Source organism: Rousettus aegyptiacus, unplaced genomic scaffold (genome assembly GCF_014176215.1).
Source record: "Rousettus aegyptiacus isolate mRouAeg1 unplaced genomic scaffold, mRouAeg1.p scaffold_m13_p_14, whole genome shotgun sequence".
Classification (NCBI taxonomy): Eukaryota; Metazoa; Chordata; class Mammalia; order Chiroptera; family Pteropodidae; genus Rousettus; species Rousettus aegyptiacus.
The window spans coordinates 44,664,280-44,689,268 of NW_023416289.1; the positions used below are offsets into that span (position 1 = coordinate 44,664,280).

At 51.7% G+C, this 24,989-nt stretch overlaps 1 protein-coding gene across 7 annotated transcripts; it reads left to right on the top strand.

Moving 5' to 3' along the window:
- Positions 1-4,477: 4,477 nt before the first annotated feature.
- On the top strand, positions 4,478-24,949 carry LOC107516015 (C5a anaphylatoxin chemotactic receptor 2-like). Of its 7 annotated transcripts, XM_016155389.2 has the most exons (4): positions 11,181-14,752; positions 17,155-17,184; positions 17,301-17,468; positions 19,729-24,947. In XM_016155389.2, exon 4 carries the CDS (start codon positions 19,744-19,746, stop codon positions 20,770-20,772), a length of 1,029 nt encoding a protein of 342 aa, XP_016010875.2. In that variant the 5' UTR covers positions 11,181-14,752; positions 17,155-17,184; positions 17,301-17,468; positions 19,729-19,743; the 3' UTR covers positions 20,773-24,947. The 7 variants fall into 7 exon arrangements, with proteins under 7 accessions (XP_016010872.2, XP_036087633.1, XP_016010874.2 ...); XM_016155386.2 differs by lacking the exon at positions 11,181-14,752 and adding an exon at positions 4,478-5,343 and having other exon boundaries at positions 17,155-17,468; XM_036231740.1 differs by lacking the exons at positions 11,181-14,752; positions 17,155-17,184 and adding an exon at positions 4,478-5,343.
- The last annotated feature ends 40 nt before the right edge of the window (positions 24,950-24,989 follow it).

Consider the following 24,989-nt stretch of genomic DNA (forward strand, 5'->3'; position numbering starts at 1 on the left):
CTGGGGCCTTCTGGCCATAATCTACTGAAGACGCAAGCCCGGGATCTTAACTCAGGTTCCAGGCAGACGTGAGGGCAGAAGTGGGGTGCAGAGCCCAGAGGCCTTGTCTTTGTCCTTGAGAGACCTTCAAGTGGGCACTCAGGTCTCTCGCATGTCCCGGTGGGGCCTCAGGGAGGTAGGCGTTGAGTGGGAGAGCCATAAAAGGTAGGGTCCTGAAGGCTGAGGGCCAGGCGGGGACCGGAACCAGGTGTGAGCCTGGCAGGCACAGTCCGCAGGCTGGGGTCTGTGCAGAGGGCAGGAGAGGTCCAGTCAGGAAGTGAGGAGGGGTCTCCCTGACGTCAGCCCTTCTGTGCTATCTCCCCCAGTCCCACAGTGAGAGCGACTGAGACAGAGAGAGAAAGGGGAAGATGGAGAGTCAGAACCAAAATGGATGGAGAGAGATGGCGATGAAAAAAGAAACAAGGAGAATGTTAAGACAGAGAAAGTAAAACAAGGGAGACTGAATGGGACAGAGGACGAGACACAGAGAGCATCCGAAATGCAGATGTGGAAAAAGAACCAGCAAGACACGCGGAGACGCACAAAACGGAGACGGAAATAATGAGACACAAAGGGAAAAAGACAAGCGTTGGGGGCGACGGGGGAGAATAAAAGAGACAGCCCACGGGGGACTAGGAGGAGAGGCCCCTCTATCACTTGTGATCCTGGAGGTCCCCTGACACTCAGATCAGGACACACCTGCCACAATTGGTCATAGCAGAGCTGTTACCCCCCCCCCACACACACACACACGCACACACACTGACCTGCCAGGCTCTGAACAATCCGCCTCTCTCCTTCCCGGTGCCCCTCCATGCCCAAGGCCGCCCAGGTCTCCATTCTCATTTCCTAGCCTTGCTGTTGGCCTCGAATTTATTACTCACTCACCTGGCTCACAGCCTTAACCCAGCCCAGCCCTCTCTCCCCCTGGTGTGTGTGTATCCAGGCTGCCTCACAGCTGTGAGGTTCCTAAGTGCTCCAGGCCTTTGCATAGGCACTCTCCCCTACTCCTAGTCTCCTGTCTCCGCTCCAAAGTGCCCCTCATCCAGGAAGTCCTCCTTGAACCTACAGTCTGAGTTCGATGCACCCTTTGAGGTCCTCCAAGTCCTGGGTTCCTGTATCCCAGCCCTGCCCACACTGGGTTGTCACTGTCTGGGATGAGTCTGTCTCCCCAAGTGGGTTGGGAGCCCCATAGGGCTGGGCTGGGTTCTCGTGGTGACTGCTCTGTCCCTAGCACCACCCAGCACAGGGCCAGGCACAGAGGTGCTCAGGAAACGTGTATCGAATGAATGGATGGATAGATGGATGGATGGATGGGTGCTAAATCAAGGAGTTCAGACTTTATCCAGCGGGCACTAGGGAGCCACAGAAGGGTTTTAATCCAGGGCGAGTCAAGCTCTGATCTGTGCTTTGGAAACTCCAGGCAGCCTCTCCACCCTGGGCCTTTGCACGTGCTGTTCTCTCTGCTTTTCTGAGCTGGATGAACCTGCCCAAGTAACCTCTTCTCTCTCAGCCTGTTTCCTCATCTGTAAAGTGAAAAGCAATAGTTTTTCCTTCTTGGGGTTGTCATGAAGACAAAATATGATGATGTTCAAAAGTCTTAAGACCTGGGAAAGTAAAAGGATGTACCCTAGTAGCTTGCTCCCCACTTCTACCCAGTAGGCTCCTATTCATCCTTCGATGCCCCACCGGGAAGCTACTTCCTCCACGAAGTCTTCCCTGATAGCTCCGCTGTGCAACCTCTGTGTTATCATTTCAGCTGGTGTACTGGATTGCCACTGGTTTCTGATGTCCACTTCCTCACAAGCCCAGAATCTTATCAGGGTCAGGACCCTACCTGAGACTTATCAGGGAATGGCAAGAGAGCTCAATGGACATTTGGAGATGTGTACCTGGTGTGTGCATGTGTGGAAAGATGGATGGATGTTGGGTGGATGGATCATCTTCCCACCAAATCTCGGAGAACCCTCACTTCAGGGGTTCCCGCTGCTGCTGCTCTAGGCGGCCCACTATTGGAGTCCAGGGGTCTTATGAAGCTTCGAGATCTGCACAGCCCCCAATCTCACACCCCTAGACACGGGGCACTCACATGTCTCCTGAATCCAGCCTCTATAGATAATGCCACTCCTCTTCTAAATTCGAACTCATGCCCATCGATCCTAGAAGACAAAAGAGGAGGATCAGCGAGTCTTCCCCAGACACCCCCAGAAATTGCTCCCGGCCCGTTCTTCATCAGGGAGTCCTCTATCAGGACAGACTGAGGCATCGTTTAAGAGGGTGTTTGGTCCTTAGAGAAAGCGGAGACTTCCAACGTGTGGGCAGAACCTGGAAGAAGCATCATGGGTTCTGTTATCATTATTCATTAACTTAATCCCAGAAGGTGGGGCATCGCCATTTAAAGGAGTGGCCCGGTGTCCTGCGTGCGTGGCTCAGTCACAGGCCTGGGCCTTATCTGGCGGCCTAGCGGTCATGTGTGGCTGTGTCTCCATGTAGCCCCCCACGGGCTGGCCCTCTGTGCTGAAGGCTGCCCCCTGTCCTGTGAGAGAGGTTGAGGGGTGCAGGCTGAGCCCCGGGATGCCTGAGCCTAAGCTCAGACACTCGTTGGGGAGCACTAGGCCCCCTCTCCCCACTTTCTCCCTGTACCTGTGCGATTGGATTGATCGATCATTGGTTGCACGATGCGTCTCCGTGCATTAATGAACCTGGGAGGGGGCCATGGAAACGAGGGAGGATGTTAAAAGAAGGTAGGAGAGAGGCGGGAAAGAACACGCGGAGACAGGGAGCGTGCTGGGGAACGAGGCCAGGGGGTGTGGGAGGGAAAGCAGGAGCGAGGGGCCGAGGCTCCGAGGGGCTGCGCGGCCTCCTGCAGCACCGCGGACAGCGCCCGGCTCTAGCCCCGCGCCCCTCACCGCCGCTGAGCCCCCGGGCCCCTCAGCAGTTGTTGACTTGCAGGATGGTGAGCCCCGTGTCCTGCGCCAGCTGTTTCTTCTGCTCCTCCGAGGGGTACGGGTGCTGCAACAAGAGTGACCCCGCTTGCCGGGCTGCCACCTGAACCCCAAGGCCTGGCCCGCCTCGTCCCCAAGGATAGCGAGCCCAGGCTGGGGCAGAGGCCAGAACAGCCACATTGGCTGTGCTTCTCCTCGCTCCCTGTGTCCCAGTGGAGGGAAGCCCAGCCAAGCTTGGAGCAATTTGGTCTGCGGACACACCCACTCCCTCCCCTCCCCCCAGCTGCCTCTTCCAGGAATTAGGGGCTAATTGGCCAGCTCTCATTCAGGAGACACAGAGCGGGGGACTCCACTGCTGGGTAAGGAAGCACAGGCCAGCGCAACCCTCTCCGAGTCTCTCGGTCAGGGCCCCAAACTTGTCTCTCCCCGTCCCAATTTCTTTGTCTCCCAGGCTCTCACTGATTAAGCTCTCTCTGTCTTCTGTCTGTCTGTCTGTCTGTCTCCCTCCTTCCCATATCCCCACGAGGCAGTGTGGTGCAGTGGTTAAGGCCAGCCTGCTGTATTTGAACCCGCTTCTGGAGGTGAGGGCTCTGGCCTCACTCTTTCCCTGCAGGATGGAGACGGCACAGCTCCGCCCTCCCAGGCTAGGTTAGGCTGGACGGTGGATGACTGACGGTTGGGCGAATAGATGGACCAACCATCGTGGGTCGGCAGGAGACCAAATGAGTTCAGAGCCTTGGCAGCACCTGGCACACAGGTCATGCTCAGGATGCTTATTTCTGGCCAATCGCCATTTCCTTGAAATTCTCCCTGGGTGTTTCCAATGCCTCCGTCTCCCGTGGCCAGGTCTCCGTGCGGCCATCCTCCCCCGTGCCTCCCTGTGCTTGCCCTGTCCCTGGGCCCTCACAGAGAGCTGCTGGAACAGCCAGGCCCTCGTGATGTTGGTGGCGGCCTTGGGGAAGATGCCCCTTTTCTTGTTCCTCTGCCACTCCTGGTCCAGCTCCTCGTCCTTGTCCCCAGAGCTAGGTGAGGCTACACTTGCGTCCAGCCCGTCTCCTGAGGGGCAGGAGCCACGTCACCTCTACAGACGGCGAGGGTGGGGGACCCTCACCCCAGACACACCTCACAACCCAGCCATCTTGCCCCCCCCACCCTGAAGTCCTAGCTGCCATCCAGCTCCAATCCTCGGACTGACTTCCACGTCCTCCCTCTTCCTTCAAACTCTTCACCTGGGTCACTAGAGTTGTCCCCACTCTTTGAGGCCAGGCCCCCGCTGGACGGGCCTGGGGGCCCCAGCTGTACAGACCCACTATCCTCATGGTCTAAGATCCGTGTACTATTCTGGAAGATAAGAGCTGGGAGTCAAGTAGGAAGGCTCGGGGTGCAGTATCCCACAGTGGCTAGGACCATGGCTTCTGGATAAGACTGGGCAACTCTTTCCGCTCTCTGTGCTGAAGACCGGTTCCCACCGATGTCCACATCCTGATTCTGGGAGCTGCAGCGTGACCTCATACAGCAGAAAGGACTTGACAGATAAGTAAGTCATGGACCTTACAAAGGGAGATAGACTCTCCTCCAGAGCCCGCAGAGGGGGCCTGGCCCTGCCGACCTCTTGATTTCGGACTTCAGGACTTCAGAGCTACGAGAGGATTCATTTCCATTGTTTGGAGCCACTCAGTTTGTGGCAGTTTTTTATGGCAGCAAAAGGACGCTAATCTAGCCTCCTTCCTCAACCCGGGCTCCAGTGTGTTTCCACGAGAACTCAGGATGAGGCTGGAAAGGGTGGCTGTGGCTCAGGTGTGTGTGCGTGTGTGTGTGTGTGCGTGTGTGAACTTAACGCCCCAGGGAGGAAGGCTGACTGGTCACCTGGGTGCTGGGCCACCTCCACACACCTGCTATGTCTCTCTGAGCCTCCAAGCAGCCTGGTTGGGAGGCTGGGGGTCCCCATCCCATGTTCCCAGGTCACCAGGGGAGTTCAAGCCTGTTGGACCCCTGAGCTTTGCCAGAGGTGCGGCTGCCTGGGGCTCTCGAAGGCAAGACAGGGATGGTCCCAAATGGAGAAACCAAGGCCCAGAGTGGGGCCAAGTCCAGATCAGAGTAGGGGTCCCTTTAATCTGGCTCCCTCAATCCTTGGACCAGGAGGGAATGTCCTCCTCCTTGGTATTCCAAACCTTGACTCCCCTCTCTGCCCCACAGAAGTGGCCTCAGCCAGGATGGCCTGTGTACAGACCAATGAGAACCTTGGAGGAGGAGGGTCATTTCCTCTTTCACTATCTGCACCCTCCCTCGGGGCTTTAAAAACCACAGCCCTCAGGCAGGAGAGACCTTTGATCAGCTGGGAGTCTGAGACCTAAACTTGGTGAGTCTAGAAGGGTAAGGGGCAGGAGCCCTCCACCCCCGCCCTCTCGTCTCTGGGCTCCCGGCTCTCTCCCCATCTCTCCTCTTCCCTCTCTTTTCTCCTGCCCGTTTTCCTCCATCACCTCCCTTCTCCCCTCGCCTTCGTCTTGCGTTGTCCCATCCTGGGCTGGGATGCAGGTAGGGAGCAAGTGTGGCAAGAGGTTGTTGAGGCGCCACTGCAAAGTCCTGGGCTGGGCCCTGAAAGTTCCTGAGGGCAAGAAATTCAAACGTTGGGTCAAGCAGAAGGACTTACTTCCTCTGGTGGGGAAAGGCCTTCTGGGAAGAGGGGTGGCCTGAGCAAAAGCAGGGAGGCCGGAAGAGCCAGTTTGGGAGAAAGGCCAGGTTACTCACCGACACTGTCAGGTGTTTTGAACTGGAGACGGGGAAACTGAGGCAGGAGCAGAGATGGTCCCAGTCTTGCGGTGGTTGGTGGCAAAACTAGGCAGTTCCCTGGGCTCCGTGAGTGTCATAGGGAGGGCGTGTCCAGGCTACCTGGGGACCTCTGGCCCCCTCACCCATCTGAGCGAGTCAGGGCTGAGGGGTAGCACCTGCCCACTGTGACTGCAAGGTCTCCTCTTCATCCAGGGGGGAGGGGGAGCTGGGAGGATGGGCTGGCTGCACTGGGGAGGGGTCTGGCGTTGCTCTGTTGCCCTCGCCCCACTCTGAGACCCACCGCACACTGAGACCTGGCTCGGCTCAACAGGACTTCAGAATAAGGTTCACCCTTAATTTGGCTTCTTTTTCTTTCTAAGAAATGGTCCCAAATACCAAAGGGTATTCAGCGAGAAGCCACTCTCCCCTCCCTCCCCAAGGTTTCAGGGCCCTGGTCACTGCCCCTGGAGGCAACTGTGGGCACCAGTTCCTGGTGGATCCTTCCAGAAACAGCTCACAGGTGCTCAAGGACGGACGGATGGAAGGAAGGAAGGAGTAGTTTGACGTAGGGGTCGAAGTAAAATGAAGTTCAAATTCCGCCTCTCTGTGGAATAGCTGAGATTTGTCTTTTCTGGGGTTCCTTCTCCTTTCAGATGAGGACACTAATCCTACAGCATCAGAACCTATTTCACAGTGCTAATGAAATCCAATGGAGTAAGCGTGGCTATTAAATGAGGGTCCAGAGGCCACTGGGGAAGTGGACTCTGTGTACGTCTCTCCTCAGTCCTCAGGTCCTCAGATCCTCAGAGCCACCTGCACTTCCCAAAGCTGCTCTGCAAACAGCCTGGAGCCACAGCAGTGTCCGCCTGCCTGTGGACCTTGCCTCAGGCCTGGCCTCCCGCTGGTGGTTTCTGCCTCCTTCGTTTGCATGTTGGAACAAACAGCCCTGTGAACCTGGCCAGCCAGCTTCCTTTGCAGGGAAGAATTCTGCTTGTGGTTTTGCCTTTAGGAACCTGCCTTTTTTTTGCTCTTTCCTGAGGCCGGTTTGGGTTGCTTCCTAAATCGGCATTTCTGGGGCTGCAACTCTTTTTGCTCAAATAAATGCTTCTATTCTTTATTACAGCCCAGCCCTCCTTTGGAGGGTTGATAAATGAAATGAGATAATACGGGGAAAGAAAATACAGCAGAGTGTGGCGTAAGGCACGTAGCTATCCTTCCTCGCAGCCGTTGCAAACAGAAGCATGCTTCACACGTCGTCTTGCACCTTGATTTTTTTTTTTTTGTGACTATCATATGTTATTAGCCAACATTATTGAGTGCCTAATGCATGCCAGTCTCTGTGCCTTGTGCTTCACACTTACTCATTCCGTCTTAAACAACCTATGAGAAAAGTACTGTGATCTCCCCGTGTATTTCAAAGCAGTCGCCGTTATCTTTTGATCAGCTGTGTGATACTCCAAGGGGAGGTTCCACCCCCTGTTGATGGAGACTGAGGTGGTTTCTAATATTTTATCTTTAAAGTTCCATCTTCGGACTGACGTCTGGGTTTCTAGAACTGCTAATGCTAAATCCAAAACATCAGCACTTTATTTATTTTTTTAGCAGATATTGCCAAATGTACTAACTCACACTTCCCATCTACGGCGCAGAGTGTCTGTCTGTCTACGCCCACGTCTGCACGGTTATAGTAAATGTTTTTTGTTTGTTCTTTGTTTCGCCAAACCGAGAAGCAGTTCTTTGCATCCTCAAGCATCCGGAGGCCTGTCTCTCGCGTGTGGTTTTTATTTTATTTTATTTTTGTATTTTAGAATTTAAATGTTTTCCACTGAATTTATTATTATTATTACATTACTATTATTATTAATGGTGACATTGGTGAACGAAATTCAGTAAGTTTCAGCTGCACACTTTAACAGTAAGCCATATATATATTTACAGTGTGTTCACCTCCCATAGTTAGATTTCTTTCTGTCACCACATATTTGACCCTCTTTACCACGTCTACCTCTTCCCCTCCCCCACCCTCTGGTAACCAAAGTCTATAGTCCATGCTTCTGAATCTCTGTTTGTTTGTCCTGTTCATTTGTTTCTTTTAGGTTTATATCCCACATATAAGTGATATCATATGGTTTTCAGATTTTTCTGTCTGGCTTATTTCGCTTGGCATGACCATCTCGAGGTTCATCCATGTCGTTGCAAATGGCAGTATGTCAGCTCTTCTTATGGCTGAGTCATGTTCCATTGCATATATGTACCACAGCTTGTTTAGCCAATCATCATCTATCGTAGGACACTTCGGTTGCTTCCATGTCACGGCCACCGTGAATAACGCTGCTATGAACATCTGTGCGTGGGTATCTTTTGGGATATGGGTTTTCAAGGCTTTGCGGTAAATACCCAGTAGAGGGAGTGCATGTGGTTTTTAAAATAAGAGCGTTTGTGTATCTTAACACTGAGGGGTTTCGGGTCACAGACGTTGTGCACATGTAGGAGAATCAATGATCCGCGGCGCCGACCCCCCACCCTTGTGTCCGGAGTCTCTGCAGACAGGAGCTGCCGGGGCTCCCTGGGGTTCCGGGGCGGCAACTCACAGAGGTCGCGTCTGTGCGCAACGCGGTTGGGGTTGGCGGGCGTCCAGAGAAGAAAGCGGGCCTTGCCTCCTGTGTGCTCCTGGCTCCCACGGAAATGCGGAAATGCGGGTCTGTCACTTCCCCTGCGGTGGCGATGGAGGCGGGGGTGAGGGGACACTTGGCAGAGCTTTCCCTGACAGAAGGGTGGGGAGACCGAAGCCCAGAGAGGGAAGTGGGCGGGGCGGGGCAGAGCTCACCTTGCACCAGCTGCACGTTGAGGCCAAGTCCTGCCTCTTCTGCGTGCTCTGAGCCTTCTCACGTCTGTTCCCCTTCTCCACCGTCACCCCTAACCCGAGCCCCGACTTCACTGCCCTGGATCACTGCTCCGGCCTCCTCTCTGGTCGCCCCCGCCTCTAGCCTAGCTGCACCTCCTCGCAGCAGCCAGAGGGCTTTTTCTAAACCTAACCGCTAATCCGGGCGCTGTGCAGCTCAGACACCACACACACACACACACACACACACACACACACACACACACACACACACACGCTGCCCATGACCCCAGGGCAAAGTGTGACTTCCCTAATGCGGCATCTGTGGGTGGCCATCCTCCTCGCCTCGGCCACGTGTCTTTCATTTCCCGGCGTGCGCAGCAGCCTCTGCCTCCTCCTCCTCCTCCTCCTCCAGCCTGGGATGCAGGCCCCCCATCCCCTCGCCCTTCCCGCCAGGCCTCGGAGAGGTCTCTCCCGCTCTCTGCCACCTTGCTTTTCTCACCTGTGACACAGGCGACCCGACAGCAGCAACCCGCACAGGGCTGTTCTGCGCGTTGGCTGAGACGACGCGTGCAAAGGGGCTGAGAGCAGAGCTGGCCGTTCCGGTCGCTGTGCTCGTCGGTGGCACCGCGCCTTCTCCTTCCCCCTGTTCTCCGGGCCATTCGCGTCCCCTCGCTGCCACCACCCCAGGGCAAGCCACCACTGTTGCTCCACCTCACGATTCCTGTCTCCGCTTCTGCACCAGAAGCCCTTTCTCCACCCAACATACAGGGCTCTTAAGATGGGGACCATAAGAGCACCCTGCCCTTCAGGTCATTGCCACTGTAGATAGTGTCATTAATTACTTATTTAATGAACGAGCACACCTGGACAGTGCTTAGAACGGTGCCTGGCGTTCGGGGATCCCTCAGCACCCCCTGCCCCCCCAGACTCTCTGAGACAGTAGCTACTAGACACACGTGGTGGTTGAAATTTAATTGAGATGACATGAAATTAAACATGCGGTTCCTCAGGCTCAGCGGCCGCATTCCACACGCGTCGGGGCCCCGGGTGGCTGGCGGGTACCGTCCCAGACGCCACCCAAGAGGGTTCCCGTCAGAGCCAGAAAGTTCCATAGGCTGGTCTCCAGGGACCTCCTCCTGCCCACACCAGCTGGCCTGTCACTGAACACTCCGGCTCTCATCGCCTGGGATTAGTTCCCGTCCCTTGCAGACAGACCGTCACCTCTCAGAGGACAGGTGTGGGGAACCAGTAAATATTGGTGACATGAAGGAAATTTCTGAAGCTCTTCCTAGACTCCTGGAGTTCTAGAGCCACGAACCCTTTGGGTATTTTACATAATACCCCTTTTTTTCCTTTTTACAGGGGAGGGGCGGAGCGGGCTGTGCACTCGCTGGTATGGTTCTATACATAGGACGCAAGAAGAACAAAACACACATGGTGACAAGTTTTCTCCCGGTGCCTGCTCCAGCCCCCGGCTTCCCCTCCCCCGGGCAGCTGCTGTTAGAAGTGCTCTGTCAGCTTCTGGAGCTGGACCGCTGGACCGCACACACAGAGATGGATGGAACAATAGTGATAGAGAGAGGGAGGGAGAGAGAGGAAGGGTGGAGAGAGGAAGGAAAGATGGGAGGTGAGGGAGAGACAGAGACAGAGAGAGGGAAGCGGGCCGGGGGCGGAGTGGAGAGAGAGAGACAGACAGAAAGAGAGAGAGATTCTTCTTTTGTTGGTAATTTTACTTACTTTCAGGTCCTTGCTTTTTCTATTTCACCTGGATCTTGGAGCCCTTCCATGTCAGTGCATAAACTTCCTCGTTCTTTTTTTTTTTTTTTAATTAAAATTATTGAAGTGACAATGGTTAGTCAAATCAAATAGGTTTCAGTGTATGATTCAAACACGTCATCTGTACATTGCATTGTGTGTTCACTACCCAGAGTTAAATTTCCTTCTGCCACCAAGTATTTGACCCCTTTTCCCCCCATCTACCTCCCCCTCATTGTCTCCTCTCTGCTAACCACCAGTCCAGTGTCCATGTCCGTGAGTCTGGTTGTCATGTCCGTTTGGTACTTTTAGTTTTATATTCCACTTATGACTGGAATCGTGTGGTTTTCAACTTTTTCTGCCTGCCTTATTTCGCTTAGCATGATAATCTCAAGATCCATCCATGTTGTCGCAAATGGCAGTATTTCCTCTTTTCTTATGGTTGAGTCATGTTCCATTGTATACATGTGCCACAGTTTTCATATCCAATCATCTATTGTAGGACACTTTAGTCGCTTCCAAGTCTCAGCCACCATAAATAATGCTGCTGTGAACATAAGGGTGCATATCAAGTTTTTGTGGGAGGAAAATACCCCAAAGTAAGGTCATATGGTAGTTCCATGCCTGATTTCCTGAGGAACCGCCATGCTGTTTTCCATAATGGCTGTAGCGATTTCCCACCAACAGTGTAGGAGGGTTCCTTTTCCCCCACATCCTCTCCCACACTTGTTGTTATTTGTCCTGTTGATGACAGCCATTCTAACAGGTGCGAGGTGGTGATTTCGATTTGCATTTCTTCAATAGCCAGCCAGGGTGAGCATCTTCTCATGTGTCCGTTGGCCATTCGTATGTTTTCTTGGGAGAAGTGTCTGTTGAGCTCCTTGGCCCGTTTTTAAATTGGATCATTTGTTTTTTGATTGTTGAGATGCCTCGTTCTTTTTGATAGCTGCATGGTGTTCTGTTGCCTGGATGTGCCCTCATTAATTCAGCCAGTCCCTTCTAGCTGGACACTTCAGTCATGCCCAGTCTCTGGCGATGCTGCAACGGCCAAACTTTGTGTGCCATTTACAAGGTCCCAGGTGGAAGCCACCGAGTGCTGGCGTTAGCATCTTTTCTCTGCGTTCATGAGAGGAAAAGGCCATGTGAGCTCATGCCAGGAAAGGGTTTTTGTCAGCTGATAAGAGGAGAAGCCACAAGTGCACAATAGCAGGGGTAGGGGGTTGGGGACTGTTCCTTTTTTGGGACGCTGACTCATTCTGCAGCCAAAGATGGCGGAAGGCTTGTGAAACCAGCAGAGGAAAAGTTAGTCTCATGTATGACGTCCACAGCGGACATTTGAAATACTTAACCACCTGCGGAGCCCCCCTGAGCAGGGTCTGAGGCCTCCTGCTGTGTCTGGCATTGACCGTTTGACAACTAGAGTGTGGCAACCTGGAGGGAGAGGGTCTTGCAGCAGAAAAAGGGAAGCCGGGGTGCTGGTGGGGAGTGGGGCAGAGGTAGATAGCTCCGGGCAGGGGGCACTGACAGATGGAAAACTTCAAGAACTTTCGCTTTCTATTCTGAAATCTTTTCACGTTCAATGCAAAGAGCTCCCTTATGCTCTTTGCCCAGATTCCCCAACTTTGCTCGCTCTGTCATCGATCATCTTTATACCAGACCGTCTGAGAGCGATTTGCAGGCATTACACCCTGTTTTTTCTAAATACCACAGGGTCTGTTTCTCGAGAGTGAGGACGTCCCCCCGCACGCGTGCACGTGGTTATCCATGTCAGGGAATTCAGCTTTCGGTGTGGTGCCCCCGGCTCGTCCACAGACCTGCTCATCTGTACGACCGATGCCCCGTGGAGAGAATGCGCCCGTCCTGCTCCGGGCTCCGGTACGGGGCGTCGTGTCACGTTGGTGACCCTGCCTTTAGTCTCCATTCATCTGGAGCAGTCCCCTCCTTGTCTTTATGACACTGGCATTTCTTTTGAATTGGGTAAAATCCGCATGATATAATTCACCGTTTTAAAGTATACGCTTCAGTGGCATCTAGGACTTTCACCATACTGTGCAACCACTGTCTCTAACTAGTTCCAGGACATTTTCAGCACCCTCCAAAGAAAGCCCGTACCCATGTAGCGGCCACTCCCCATTCCCCCTCCCCTGGCCACTAGCCCAGCCCATCTCTATGGATTTGCCTGTTCTGGATATTTCATGTGCGTGGCATCTTACAATATGTGACCTTCTGTGTTTGACTTCTTTCACTCGGCATAATGTTGTCCTGCCTTATCCGCATTGTGCCTTGTATCAGTCCTTTGTTCCTTTTTTATGGCTGAATAATATTCCCCTGCACGGATGCGCTATATCCTACTCGTTTACTTACCAACCAACACTGACATTTTCCTTTGAATAATCTGACCACTGATGTGGCTCTAATGGCAAAAACCCCCAACCATCAGCCTGGCCAACCTTCGGGCCATGTAAAGGGACTAGAAAGAAAAGGTTTGTTCAGAGAAAGGTATCATCTCTTCAATGATCATAATATCGATAAATGATAACAGCCCTGGCTGCCATTTCTTGTCCGCCTACTGTATGCCAGGCACTTTGCCGGGTGATTGAATATTTTTATCTTATTTAGTTCTTGACGTAGGTGTTTCAAAATTAAAAAAAAAATTGTTTTTAGCCTTAACCATCCCAGCCCTCTCTCCCCCTAGTGTATGTGTAATCACGCTGTCTCACAGCTGTGAGGTTCCTGTGTGCTCCAGGCCTCTGTATATGCTCTCTCCCCCGCGCCTAGTCTCCTTGTCTCAGCTCCAAAGTCCCCCTCATCCAGGAAGTCCTCCCACAAACTCCAGCCTGAGCCGATGCCCTCTCTGAGCTCCTCCAGGTCCTGCGTTCCCTCGTCCCAGCCCTGTCCACTCTGGTTGTGACTGTCTGTTATGAGTCTGTCTCAATAACTGGGTTGGGTGCCCCATTAGGGCTGGGCTGGGTTCTCGTGGTGACTGCGCTGTCCCTAGCACCACCCAGCACAGGGCCAGGCACAGAGGTGCTCATGACATGTGTATCGAATGGATGGTTGGATGGATGGATGGGTGCTAAATTAAGGAGTTTGGATTTCATCCAGCGGGCACTAGGGAGCCACAGAAGGGTTCTAATCCAGGGCGAGTCATGCTCTGATCTGTGCTTTAGAAACTCCAGGCAGCCTCTCCACCCTGGGCCTTTGCATGTGCTGTTCTCTCTGCTTTCCAGAGCTGGATGAACCTGCCCAAGTAACCTCTTCTTTCTCAGCCTGTTTTCTCATCTGTAAAGTGAAAAGCAATAGTTTTCCCTTCTTGGGGTGTCATGAAGACAAAATATGATGATGCTCAAAAGGCTTAAGACCTGGGAAAGTAAAAGGATATACCGTAGTGCCTTGCTCCCCACTTCTACCCAGTGAGCTCCTATTCATCCTTCGATGCCCCACCCGGAAGCTACTTCCTCCACGAAGTCTTCCCTGATAGCTCCTCTGAGCAAGCTCTGTGTTATCATTTCAGCTGGTGTACTGGATTGCCACTGGTTTCTGATTTCCACTTCCTCACAAGCCCGGAATCTTTTCAGGGTCAAGATCCTAACTGAGACATGTCAGGGCATGGCAAGAGAGCTCAAGGGACATTTGGAGATGTAGCTCTGGTGTGTATATGTGTGGATGGATGGATGTTGTGTGGATGGGTGAATGGATCATCTTTCCACCAAACTTTGGAGAACCCCCACTCGTGCTGCTCTAGGTGGCCTGCTATTGGAGTCCAAGGGTCTTATGAAGGTTCGAGAGCTGCACACCCCCCAACCCAGCACTCCTAGACATGGGGCACTCACGTGTTTCCTGAATCCAGCCTCCATAGATAATACCACTCCCCTCTAAATTCAAACTCATCCCCATCGATCCTGGATGACTAAAGAGAAAGGTCAGTGAGTCTTCGCTAGACACCCCCAAAAATCCCTCTCACCCCATTCTTCGTCAGGGAGTCTTCCATCAGGACAGACTGAGACATCGTTTAAGAGGGTGTTTGGTCCTTTAAGAGAAAGCAGAGCCTTCCAACGGGTGGGCAGAACCTGGAAGAAGCAATCTCTGTGAGGAAAGGGTGGGCACCTGGGCACCGGACGATCTGTATTTGCATCATCGGTTCCCTTATTATTATTCATTAACTTAATCCCAGAAGGTGGGGCATCGCCATTTAGAGGAGGGTCCTCGTGTCCTGGGTCGTGGCTGAGTCAAGGGGCGGGGCCTTACCTGGTGGCCTGCCCGTCATGTGTGGCTGTGTCTCCGTGTAGCTCCCCACAAGCTGGCCCTCTGTGTTGAAGGCTGCACCTTGTCCTGTGAGAGAGGTTGAGGGGTGCCCGCTGAGCCACAGGATCCTGAGCCTAGGCTTCGACACTCCTTGGTGAGCACTAGGCCCCCTCTCCCCACCTTCTCCCTGTTCCTGTGCGGTTGGATTGATCTCTCATTGGTTGCACATGCGCCTCCGTGCATTAATGAACCTGCAGGAGACCGTGGAAACGGGGGAGGATGTTAAGAGAAGGTAGGAGAGGCGGGGAAGAACACGCAGACACGGAGAGAGAGCTGGTGAACGAGGCCTTGGGTGGGAGGGAAAGCAGGAGCTAGGGGGCGAGGCTCCGAGGGGCTGTGCGGTCTACTTCAGCACCGCGGACAGCGCCCGGCCTTCCTCCCCGCGCTCCCCGCCCCGGCCGAGCCCCAGGGCCCCTCACCAGTTGTTGACTTACAGAATGGTGAGCCCAGTGTCCTGCGCCAGGTGTTTCTTCTGCTCCTCCGAGGGCTACAGGTGCTGCAGCAAGAGTCACCCTGCTTGCCGGGCTGCCACCTGAGCCCCAAGGCCTCGCCCTTTCCGTCCCCAAGGATAGCGGGCCCAGGCTGGGGGAGAGGCCAGAACAGCCAGCTCGTCTGAGCTTCTCCTCGCTCCCCGGGGCCCAGCAGAGTGAAGCCCCGCCAAGCTTGAAGCAATTAGGCCTGCAGGTGCCCCCGCCTCTCTTCCAGCAATTGGAGGCTAATTGGCTAGCTCTCATTTGGGAGAGACAGAGCAGGGGACTCCACTGATGAGAAAGGAAGCACAGGCCAGCGCAACCCTCTCCAAGTTGCTCCAGAGTTCCTCCCAAGTCTCCCTGTCAGGGCCCTGTGCTCATCTCTCCCTGTCCCAATTTCTTTCTGTCTCCGTGGCTTCCCCAACTTAATCTCTGTCTGCCTGTCTATCTGTCTCTGTCTCTGTCTCTCTCTCTCTCTCTGTCTCTCTCTGTCTCTCTCTCTCTCTCTCTCTCTCTCTCTCTCTCTGTGTGTCTCTGTCTCTATCTGTTTCTGTCTCTCTCTTCTTCCCATCTCCCCATGAGGCAGTGTGGTGCAGTGGTTAAGGCCAGCCTGCTGTATTTGAACCCGCTTCTGGAGGTGAGGGCTCTGGCCTCACTCCTTTTCTGTAGGTTGGAGAAGGCACAGCTCTACCCTCCTAGGCTAGGTTGGCTGGACGGTGGATGTCTGACGAGTTAGCGAATAGATGAGCCAATTGTGGATGGGTAGGCGGGGGACCAAATGAGTTCAGAGGCCTGGCAGCACCTGGCACACAGGTCGTGCTCAGGATGCTTACCTCTGGCCAGTCGCCGTTTCCTTGAAATTCTCCCTGGGTGTTCCCGCTGCCTCGGCCTCCCATGTCTGGGTCTCTCTGTGGCCACCCTCCCTTGTCCCTTCCTGTACCCGCCCTGCCCCCGGGCCCTCACCGACAGGTGCTGGAACAGCCAGGCCCTCATGATGTTGGTGGCCGCCTTGGGGAAGATGCTCCTTTTCTTGTTCCTCCACCACTCCTGGTCCAGCTCCTCATCCTCATCCCCACAGCTGGGCGAGGCCATGCTTGCGTCCAGCCCATCTCCTGAGGGGCAGGAGTCGTGTCACCTCTACAGACGGCAAGGGTGGGGACCCTCACCACAGAAACCACTGCACAACCCAGCCATATTGCACCCCCCCCCGATGTCCTAACTGCTGTCCAGCCGCAATCCTTGCACTGACTCCCACATCCCCCCTCTTTTTCCAAGCTTCTCTTTCACCTGGGTCGCTGGAGTTGTCCCCACTCTGTGAGGCCAGGCTCCTGCTGGACGGGCCCAGGGTCCCCAGCTGTAGAGACCCACTGTCCTCATGGTCTCTAATCCACTTGTTATTCTGGAAGACAAGAGCTGGGAGTCAATAGGAAGGGTCAGGGTGCAGTATCCCACAGCGGCTAGGACCACGGACAGACTCTGGACTAAGACTGGGCAAGTCCTGCCGCTCTCTGTTCCTCGGCTCAATGATGATGGTGACAGTTTCCACCCCAGAGCTTGGGAAGCATTCTTGAGTTCATTTACATAAAGGCACAGAGCGGTCGCTCCATAAGGATGAGATTCTGCAGATCTATGGCGCCCTATCAGAAATCCTGGGGGCTGGAGGTGCTTCAGGATTCAGAGCTTTTCACATTTGCCGAGAGTAGGCCAGTGCATGCACCGTGCGTTTCATGATGCCCTCGTCAGGGGCACAACTCGTCGCAAAGCTCAGTATCATTGCTGCAGCAAAATAGATGAATATTTAACTAGGTGTAATAAATAAAGGCTATAAATAGCCTCTCATCAGTTCAAGTCAGATTTTGCTGCCAATTGAGTTTACACGCGATCCCAGGACGTGGGGACAATGCTACTACTCTCACAGGATTGTAAGGTTTATTTATGCCCGGTACATAACAGGTACTTGATAAATGTCACCTGCCATTTGAATTATTATATAATAATAATCATAGTTTTTATGTTTTATGTGCAGAGGAGGCAACGTGTGTGCAGACGGGAAAAGGTACCCGAAAACAGGGAGTGGGAAAGACGGAGGGATAATGCAGTGGGCGTCGGCCGCGCCCATTTCTGTTGAATATATTGAAGGAGAAACAGCACAGACTGAACTGTTTCCCCCAGGAAATGGTCCGGGCTTTTAATCGCTGAGAGCCGGGAAGGGCGGGGTCCCGCGGTGAGGAGGGGTGCTGCTCCCAGATAACAGGCAGAGGTGACAGCGGCTGACACTGGCGCTGCATTCAGAGCCACTTACTGCTACCGGCCTGGTGGATTCTCATAACCCCCCGGAAGGTAAGTCCAGTAGTATTATTACTCTTATTTCGTAGATCAGGACGCTGAGGCACAGAGAGGTTAGGTGACTTGCCCAAGGCCACACCACTGGTGAGGGTTTGAGTTTTTAAAGCCTGCTCGTGTTTACTCTAGTAATGAAAATCATATGAACACAGAGTGCCAGACCCAAACATATGCCTGTGGAGTGGCCTGGCCTGGAAGCAACTTGGCAGGACAGAGAGGGGCAGAGGTGAGCGTCCCAACTTCCCCTCTGTCTTTCCTGTTGCATCAGTCATGGCTGGAATCTTGGGCAGTGTGGGTCAGGTCACTCCTGACATGATCTGCAGAATGGGTATTAAAGTCAGAGCATTGTTACAAGGATTAAACAGTATAATATTTAAAGTGCTTTAAGCAATGCCCGGCACATAGCATGAGATGCTAAGTGGTGGCTTCTAATAATAATATCAATAATACCAACGATAATAGTTATTGCTGTGATGGACCATGTCGCTTCTCCGCTCGGCGCCCTCTCATACTTCCTGTCTCACGTGCAGTAAAAGGTAAAGTCCTTAGAATGCCCCCACGTGGCCCCTGAGGTCTTTCTGTTCCTAATTTCCCCTAAGCTCCTTTGTCTACCCCACTCCAGTCACGCCGGCGTTCTCCACGTTCCTTGACCGTGACCAGCATATTCCCACCACAAGGCCTTGGCACTGGCCATTCTGTCTGCCTAGAACTCTCTTCCCCCAGATCCCCACACAGCTCTCTTTCTCACCTCCTTTATGGATTTGCTCAAACATCACCTCCTCAGAGAAACCCTCCCTGACCACTCCTTTAAAATTCCAACAGAGAGAATTAAAAATTCCCCATCTAATATTTTGTCCTTTTGCCATAGCACTTGTCAACTTCAGAAATACTGGGGATTTTGCTTATTTATTCCATTCTATCTGACTCCTCCAGTCTTGTCCCCTACTGCAGGGGTCCCCAACCCATGCCATGGAATGGTACTGGTCTGTATCAGGAACCGGGCCGCACAGGAGGAGGTGAGCAGTGTGTGAGCAAAGCTTCAATCCTATCCGCAGCCGCTCCCCAGCACCAGCATCAGCGCCTCAGCTCCCCCTCAGATCCTCAGGCATGAGATTCTCATGGGAGCACCGGCCCCTGGTGCCACAAAGGTTGGGGGCCGCTGCCCTACTGTGTGTCAAATGCCCAGAACAGAGCAGGCACTAGGGGGCTGTGTTGAATGAATGAATGAATGAATGAATGACTTGTAGAGAATTCAACATATTGTTTTTCCTACTTTCCTAACACTATTGTTAGTTTTAAAAATTACTCTGGGAGGAATCTAGAAATGTTCTGTTTCTCAGTCTGGTGGCCAGTCATACAGTCGTGTTGAGGTTGATTGTGAAACCTAGCGAGTGCACCTGTGTGAGGCGTGTACTTTGCTGTCTGCATGCATTACGATGACCCAGTTTGTGTTTTAAAAAAAAAGAGGACAAAATTGCTCCAGAGTCACATTTTTCATTGCACCAAGCTTCAGAATTGCAGACGAAGAAGAACCAAGTAAAATACTTTTGCCGCGAATCCATAGGAACCTTTCCCCCTTTTGATGGATAGTCAGATTCTAATGTTTTAAATTCTAGAATTCCAGGCTGATGATAGCAGAACATTCTCACGTTTCAGGGCTCTAGAACTTCATTGTCCAATCAGGTAGCCGCTACCCAGGTGTAGCTATGTCAATTAATTAAAATGAAGTCAAATGGAAAGTTTAGTTTCTCAATTGCCCTGGCCCAGTTTCAGATATTCTGTAGCCACCTCTGGCTGATGGCTACTGGAGTGGACACCATGGATATAAAACATCTTTATCAGCATCAAAAGTGCAATCAGACACGGTGCTGTGGTAAAATACCAAGTAGTAATTGGCTAGGGTTGCAAGAGTTTAATATTTTGGAATTCCAAGAGATTTGTTCTTGACCGTGTTCTAATACGGCAACATTCTGCAATTCCAGATGCTCACGAGCCGGTGTTCTGACACGAACTTTCTAGAAGTCCGATATTCTAACATGCTGGGATTCTAGGCTGGACGATTCTAGAATTCCAAGATGTGAATGAACTAGTTCGCACATCCTGCCATTCTAAAATGCCAGTATCTGAAGGCGCCGAGGTTCTCACGTTGTTGCGTCTCAGTGTCTGAGATGCCGATGGGCTTCGGTTTCCACCCCGGAGGATTCCGAGGGCCTCGAAGTCTTCACCTGAGGTTTCATGGCCTTTGTCTCCTATCCAGGTCTCTGGGGACGAGATGGAGGATACTTTTTTCAACCAGGAGGACAAGGAGTATGGCGAGACTCTGGACGTCCCTGTGAACTGCGAAGGCGGCGACTGCATCCCCACTGAAGCTGTCCGCTTGGCCTTAGTCCCGCTGTTAATTGTTGTCTTCCTGGTTGGGGTGTCGGGCAATGCCATGATTAGCTGGGTGACCATGTTAGTGACCTTCCATAAAATCAGCACCACCTGGTTCTACTACCTGGCTGTGGCAGACATGTTCTGCTGTCTGAGTCTCCCCGCCCTGGTGCTGCCCATTGCCCTGCGTGGCCACTGGCCTTATGGGGTGACGGGCTGTCGGGCCCTGCCCTTTGTCATCTTTCTGTCCATGTACTACAAGGTCCTACTCCTGACTCTTCTCTACTTGGACATCTTCCTGCTGGTCCTGAAGCCCCCCTGGTGGACTGAGGATCGGCGGCTATATTGGGTGCGGGCAGCCCGTTTGATAGCCTGGTTCTTGGCCTTGCTGCTGGCCGTGGCACTGGACGTCTACCATCAGGTGCTCCTGGAGACCTACCCGTCCTCGCTGGAGTGCATGCTGGACTACAGGAGCTGGACGGTAGCTGAGAACACAGTGACTGCCATCCAGTTTATTTTTGGCTTCCTGGTGCTACTGATAGTCGTGGTCAGCTGCCACGTTGTGCTCCTACGCATGGAAGGCCGACCTCGCTGGCGTCTGGACATGGCTTCTGTGGTGTGTTTTTTGGTCTGTTGGGCCCCCTACCATGTGCTGAGACTAGTGCTCACCATGGCTGCCCCATACTCCACGCTTTGGACCCGGGCCCTGCTGGCTGAACCCTTTGTCGTGGGACTTGCACTGGCTCAGAGCTGCCTCAATCCCATGCTCATCCTGTATTTCGGGAGGGCTCGTCTTTGCCAGTCGCTGTCAGCTGCGTGTCGCTGGGCCCTGAAGGACCCAGCAAGCAGGGATGAAATTGTGATCAATAGGAATTCCAGCAGCCATGACCAGTTCTCTGAGACGGAGATGAGGCTGGAAGGAAGCTAGGTATGTATTAATCCTTCTATCCCATTTCACAAAACGGAACTTCAGGCACAGGTAGATTCAGGGACTCAATGATAGAGTCATTTATTCCTTTATTCACGTGATAAACATTTATTATGCGCCTCCTTTGTGGAAGATGAGGCACTGGGACGAAGCAGTGGCCGGAACCGACACAGCTCCCTGCCCGAAGGGAGCTGACATTATCATGCTCTGGTATCATCTCCCTTCCTTCCCCCTCCCCCAGAGTTCAATCTCCATGGGAGGGTCCTGAGCTACGGTCACCAGATGAAAATACAGAGACACCCAATCGAATTTGAATTTCAGATCCACAAAAACAAACATTATTTTTTTTTGAATACGTCTCAGGCAACATTTGAGACATACTTAAACATTAAAAAATTATTTGATGTTGATTCGAATTTCATATTTAACTGAACAGTCTGTAATTTTTTTTTTTTTCCCTAAACCAGGTGATCTCATTCAGAGCAGAGAAGCGTCCTGGTCTGACTTAGATTTTAATAGGCTACCTCTGCTTGTTGGTGGAGACCGAACTGTGGGGGAGGGGGGAGGGAAGGGAGACGATATCAGGGTAATGGATAGTGCGAGGGGTGATGGCGACTTGGATGAGGGTAATAGCAGCAGAGGTGGGGAGAGGGAGCCAGGGAACGGACTGATTTTGAGGGGAAGGCCATGGCCAATCTTTGTAGCTTGGTACTCTAGACCTCTCTCCACTGCTGGACACGCACTCAAGACACTGTAGCAGCCAGAATAATGCCCTCCAAAGATGCCCACATCTTAAGCCCCTGAACCTGTCAACATATGACCTCACATGGCAAAAGGGACTTTGCAGATGTGATTACGTTAAGGATCTTGGGATGGGAAGATGATCCAGGACTAACCAGGTGGGGCCAGTGTCATCACAAGGGTCCTTCTAAGGGGGAGGTAGGAGGATCAAAGTTAGTAGCAGAAGGTGTGACAATGGAAGTAGATGTCAGAGTGACGTCAGAAAGGGGGCCATGAGCCCCGGAATGGAAACAGCCTCCGAAAAAGGCCAGCAAACGGATTCTCTCTGAAGCTCCCAGAAGGAACGCAGTCCCCCCAAGGGCTCGATATCAGATTTCTGATCTCCAAAACTCACTTGAGTGCATTGGTGCTGTTTTAAGTCACTCAGTTTACGGTAACTTGTTAAGCGGCCACGTGAAACAAATACGGATCTTATGGGCTGTTCCTGTTCCTACCTCTGGGCCTCTTCTCAAGCTGGTGCCGCTGCCTGGAATTCCTTTCAGAACTATGTTGCCCAACTGGTCACCACCAACTGTCTGCAGCCATTCAAATCCACATTCATTCTGCTAACTTAGATTAAAAATAGTTCCTTGGTCACACTAGCTGTATTTGAAGTGCTTAATAGCGGCATGTGGCTGGTGGCAACCACGTTGAGCAGAGCAGATATAGAATAGTTTCATCATCACAGGTAGTCCTGTCAGGCAAGGGTTGCTCTACAATCCCACCTGTTCAGATCTTTAAAGTCACACGGTAGCGTCACCCATCTGTAGAGTCATGACTCCAGGACAGCACCTTACCCGTAGTTTCACCTTTAAGGTAATTCTTACAGCAAGCCAGAGAGGTGCAAAAGATGCTTTATTTTATAAGCTGAAGCCCAGAGAAGGGAGGTCATTTGCCCAAGATCACACAGTCAGGAAGTTCTAGAGCTGAGGTTTGATGTTTGATCCCACGTTTACTTGACGCCCCCTGCCCCCTGTGCCCTTGCTCTTGACTATGGCCAATTTCCTTCAACGCTTTGCTCACGTGACACTTTCTTCAGCTAGCCTCCCTGATGCATCTTCCTCCCAGGAAGGCAATAGTGTTCTCTTTTCCAAATTTCCGGAACACAAGTTCCCGGCTAAACTGTAAATTCCCCAGGAGCGACATCTGCACCACTTTAATTTCTGTCTATGCACTACCCAACCCAGGCCTTAGAAAGAGCCAAACTACTTTTATGTCTTTGTACCTCGTTTTCTTCGAACTAGATAGTGAGCTCCCCGATGGTGGAGATCCCTTTCTTCTAGCTCCTATTTTTCCCCCCCTGTATCTGATATAAGACACACAGTAGGTCCTCAAGAATACGTATTTTATCTTTTGGTCTATTTTCAGAATTCTCCTACATGAGTGATTAAGATTAAAACCGCCTGTAAAATGAATTATGTCTTGGAACAATTTGTATATTCAGGAGAGTTCTGCTTTGAAAAGTCTTTGTGTTTTTTGAAATTTATTTCCATTTCTTATTGTGTCGGTCTTCCTTTTTGTTAAAAGAGCCAATTGCATGAAAGCTTTCAAACATACACTGTGTAATTTTTAGGTAGAAGTCCGTTGACCATTAATCTTTCTTATGTGTTGTAGCTTCCCCTTTTTTGCTTTTAAGTTTGTTATTTCTTTTGCTTTTTTTTTTAACCACGAATGTACAGACTTTTAAATTTCCAAAGAACAAGGGCTTAATGCCTTTTTCACAAGCTAGTTTTATATTTGCTACTCAATCCTGGTTTGGTAGTTTGTGACTTCTTTATTGATTTCATATTGTGGTTTACATCTCATTTTCCTTCAAAAGAGTCATAGTTCTGTTTTGCATATTTTAAGCAGGTGTTTAGTCAATTTCTTCTTTTTCTTTGGGTAATGACATATGAATTGACCTCTCTATGTTCAACTTGTTCCCCAAAGGTTTGAAAATTACACCTATGAAAAGTTCAGAAATAAAAGAAGTCAAACCAATGAATCATTGAAGTCAAAATTAATAAAAGCTTAGTGTGCACATATCAAAAAACAGTTTGCAAGGGAGTAAACCAGACCAAAACATGGGATGAAGCTTAAGCATATATTGTCATAAAGCAGTGACTATTTATTCTTCACGGTGATTGTTTATAATATCAGAATTGTCTTAAATAACAGGGAATTGACAGTGGTTACCTCATACCTCCGTTGAAAATAATTCAAGTTTTGCTTGTAATTTCCGGAAGCATAAGCAAGAACTGATTCAGGTCAGTCTTGCAATATAATCCAAATTCAGCTTTATTTCTTTGACTCAACTGGTTTTGTCTGCTTAAGGAATTTTCAAGGTTGGTCCCTGTTAGGTTTTGATTTTAACAGACCCAGTTTCCCATTCGACGTCCCAACTCGATGTCCAATCCGTAACTTAAACGTAATATGCTCCAAATGGAACGCTGGATTTCTCTTTCCCTCAGTCTTCCTCGTGCATCTTCCTGATCTTGGTCGATGGCAACTCCATATTTCCAGGTGTTGGGGGAAAAAACTTTGGGGCCATCCTGGACACTTCTCTTTCTTTCACATTCCATGGCCAATCCATCAGGCTATCCCTCCAGTTTCCACCTTAAAATTTCTTCTGGATCCGACCACTTCTCACCATCTTCTCTGCCATCAACTTGGTCCAGCCTCCACACTCTCTCACCTATTCCAGCTGCCTCCTCTCTGGGCCCCTTTTTCTCGTCTTCGTTTCTTACGTTCTGTTTCCCACACGGGAACCAGAAGATTCTGTTAAAATCTAAGTCAGATGGTTTCTCACATTGGTCCTCTACTCAGATTCCTCCCAGGGCTGCCAGCTCACACAGAAGAGAAGCCCAAGTACTCGGCATGGTGTGTATGATTCATCCACCTCCTCTCTGCACCTGGTTCCCTGCTATACACCCACACTCACTCCAGCCACTACGCCGGCTTGTCGGTCCTTGAATCCACCCAACTTGTTGCCTGTCGCCATCTTATTTTTTGCATTTGCTGTTTCCTCTACCTAGATGGTCTCCTCGAGGGGTCTCCACAGTTCCCACTATTTTCAGCTTTCGCTTTTTTCAGCTCTGCTCAGATACCACTTTCTAGACGTCTCTGACCATGGAACTTTAAATAGCCTCACTTTTCACCCCTTTCCTGGTTTGTTGAATTATCATGAGTAAATCTCGGGAGTGTTTTAATAGTGTCTGGTCCTCGGCCACTATTGTAACCTAAAGAGATGCTTTTAGCCAAACTCCCTCCCCTTCGTTGGGTTAAAAACCGAGCGCCCGGGTGACCCCAGGATGCAAATTGCCGTTCAGGGCCGAGGTCTCAGAGCCAGTCTCTACCGCAGCGCCCCTTCCGGTCCCTAGAGGGCGAACCGTCACCCGAGATTCCACCCGAAGCGAGGCGGGGCCGGAGCGTGAGCGGGCGCAGGCGCAGAGTGACGC

Bases quoted from the DNA above. Each gene is read 5' to 3' on its own strand.
- LOC107516015 (XM_036231737.1), top strand. From the start codon at position 12,118: ATGTCAGGGAATTCAGCTTTCGGTGTGGTGCCCCCGGCTCGTCCACAG. The intron at 12,229-19,728 runs GTACGGGGCGTC...TCTCCTATCCAG, and splicing joins CCGTCCTGCTCCGGGCTCCG to GTCTCTGGGGACGAGATGGA.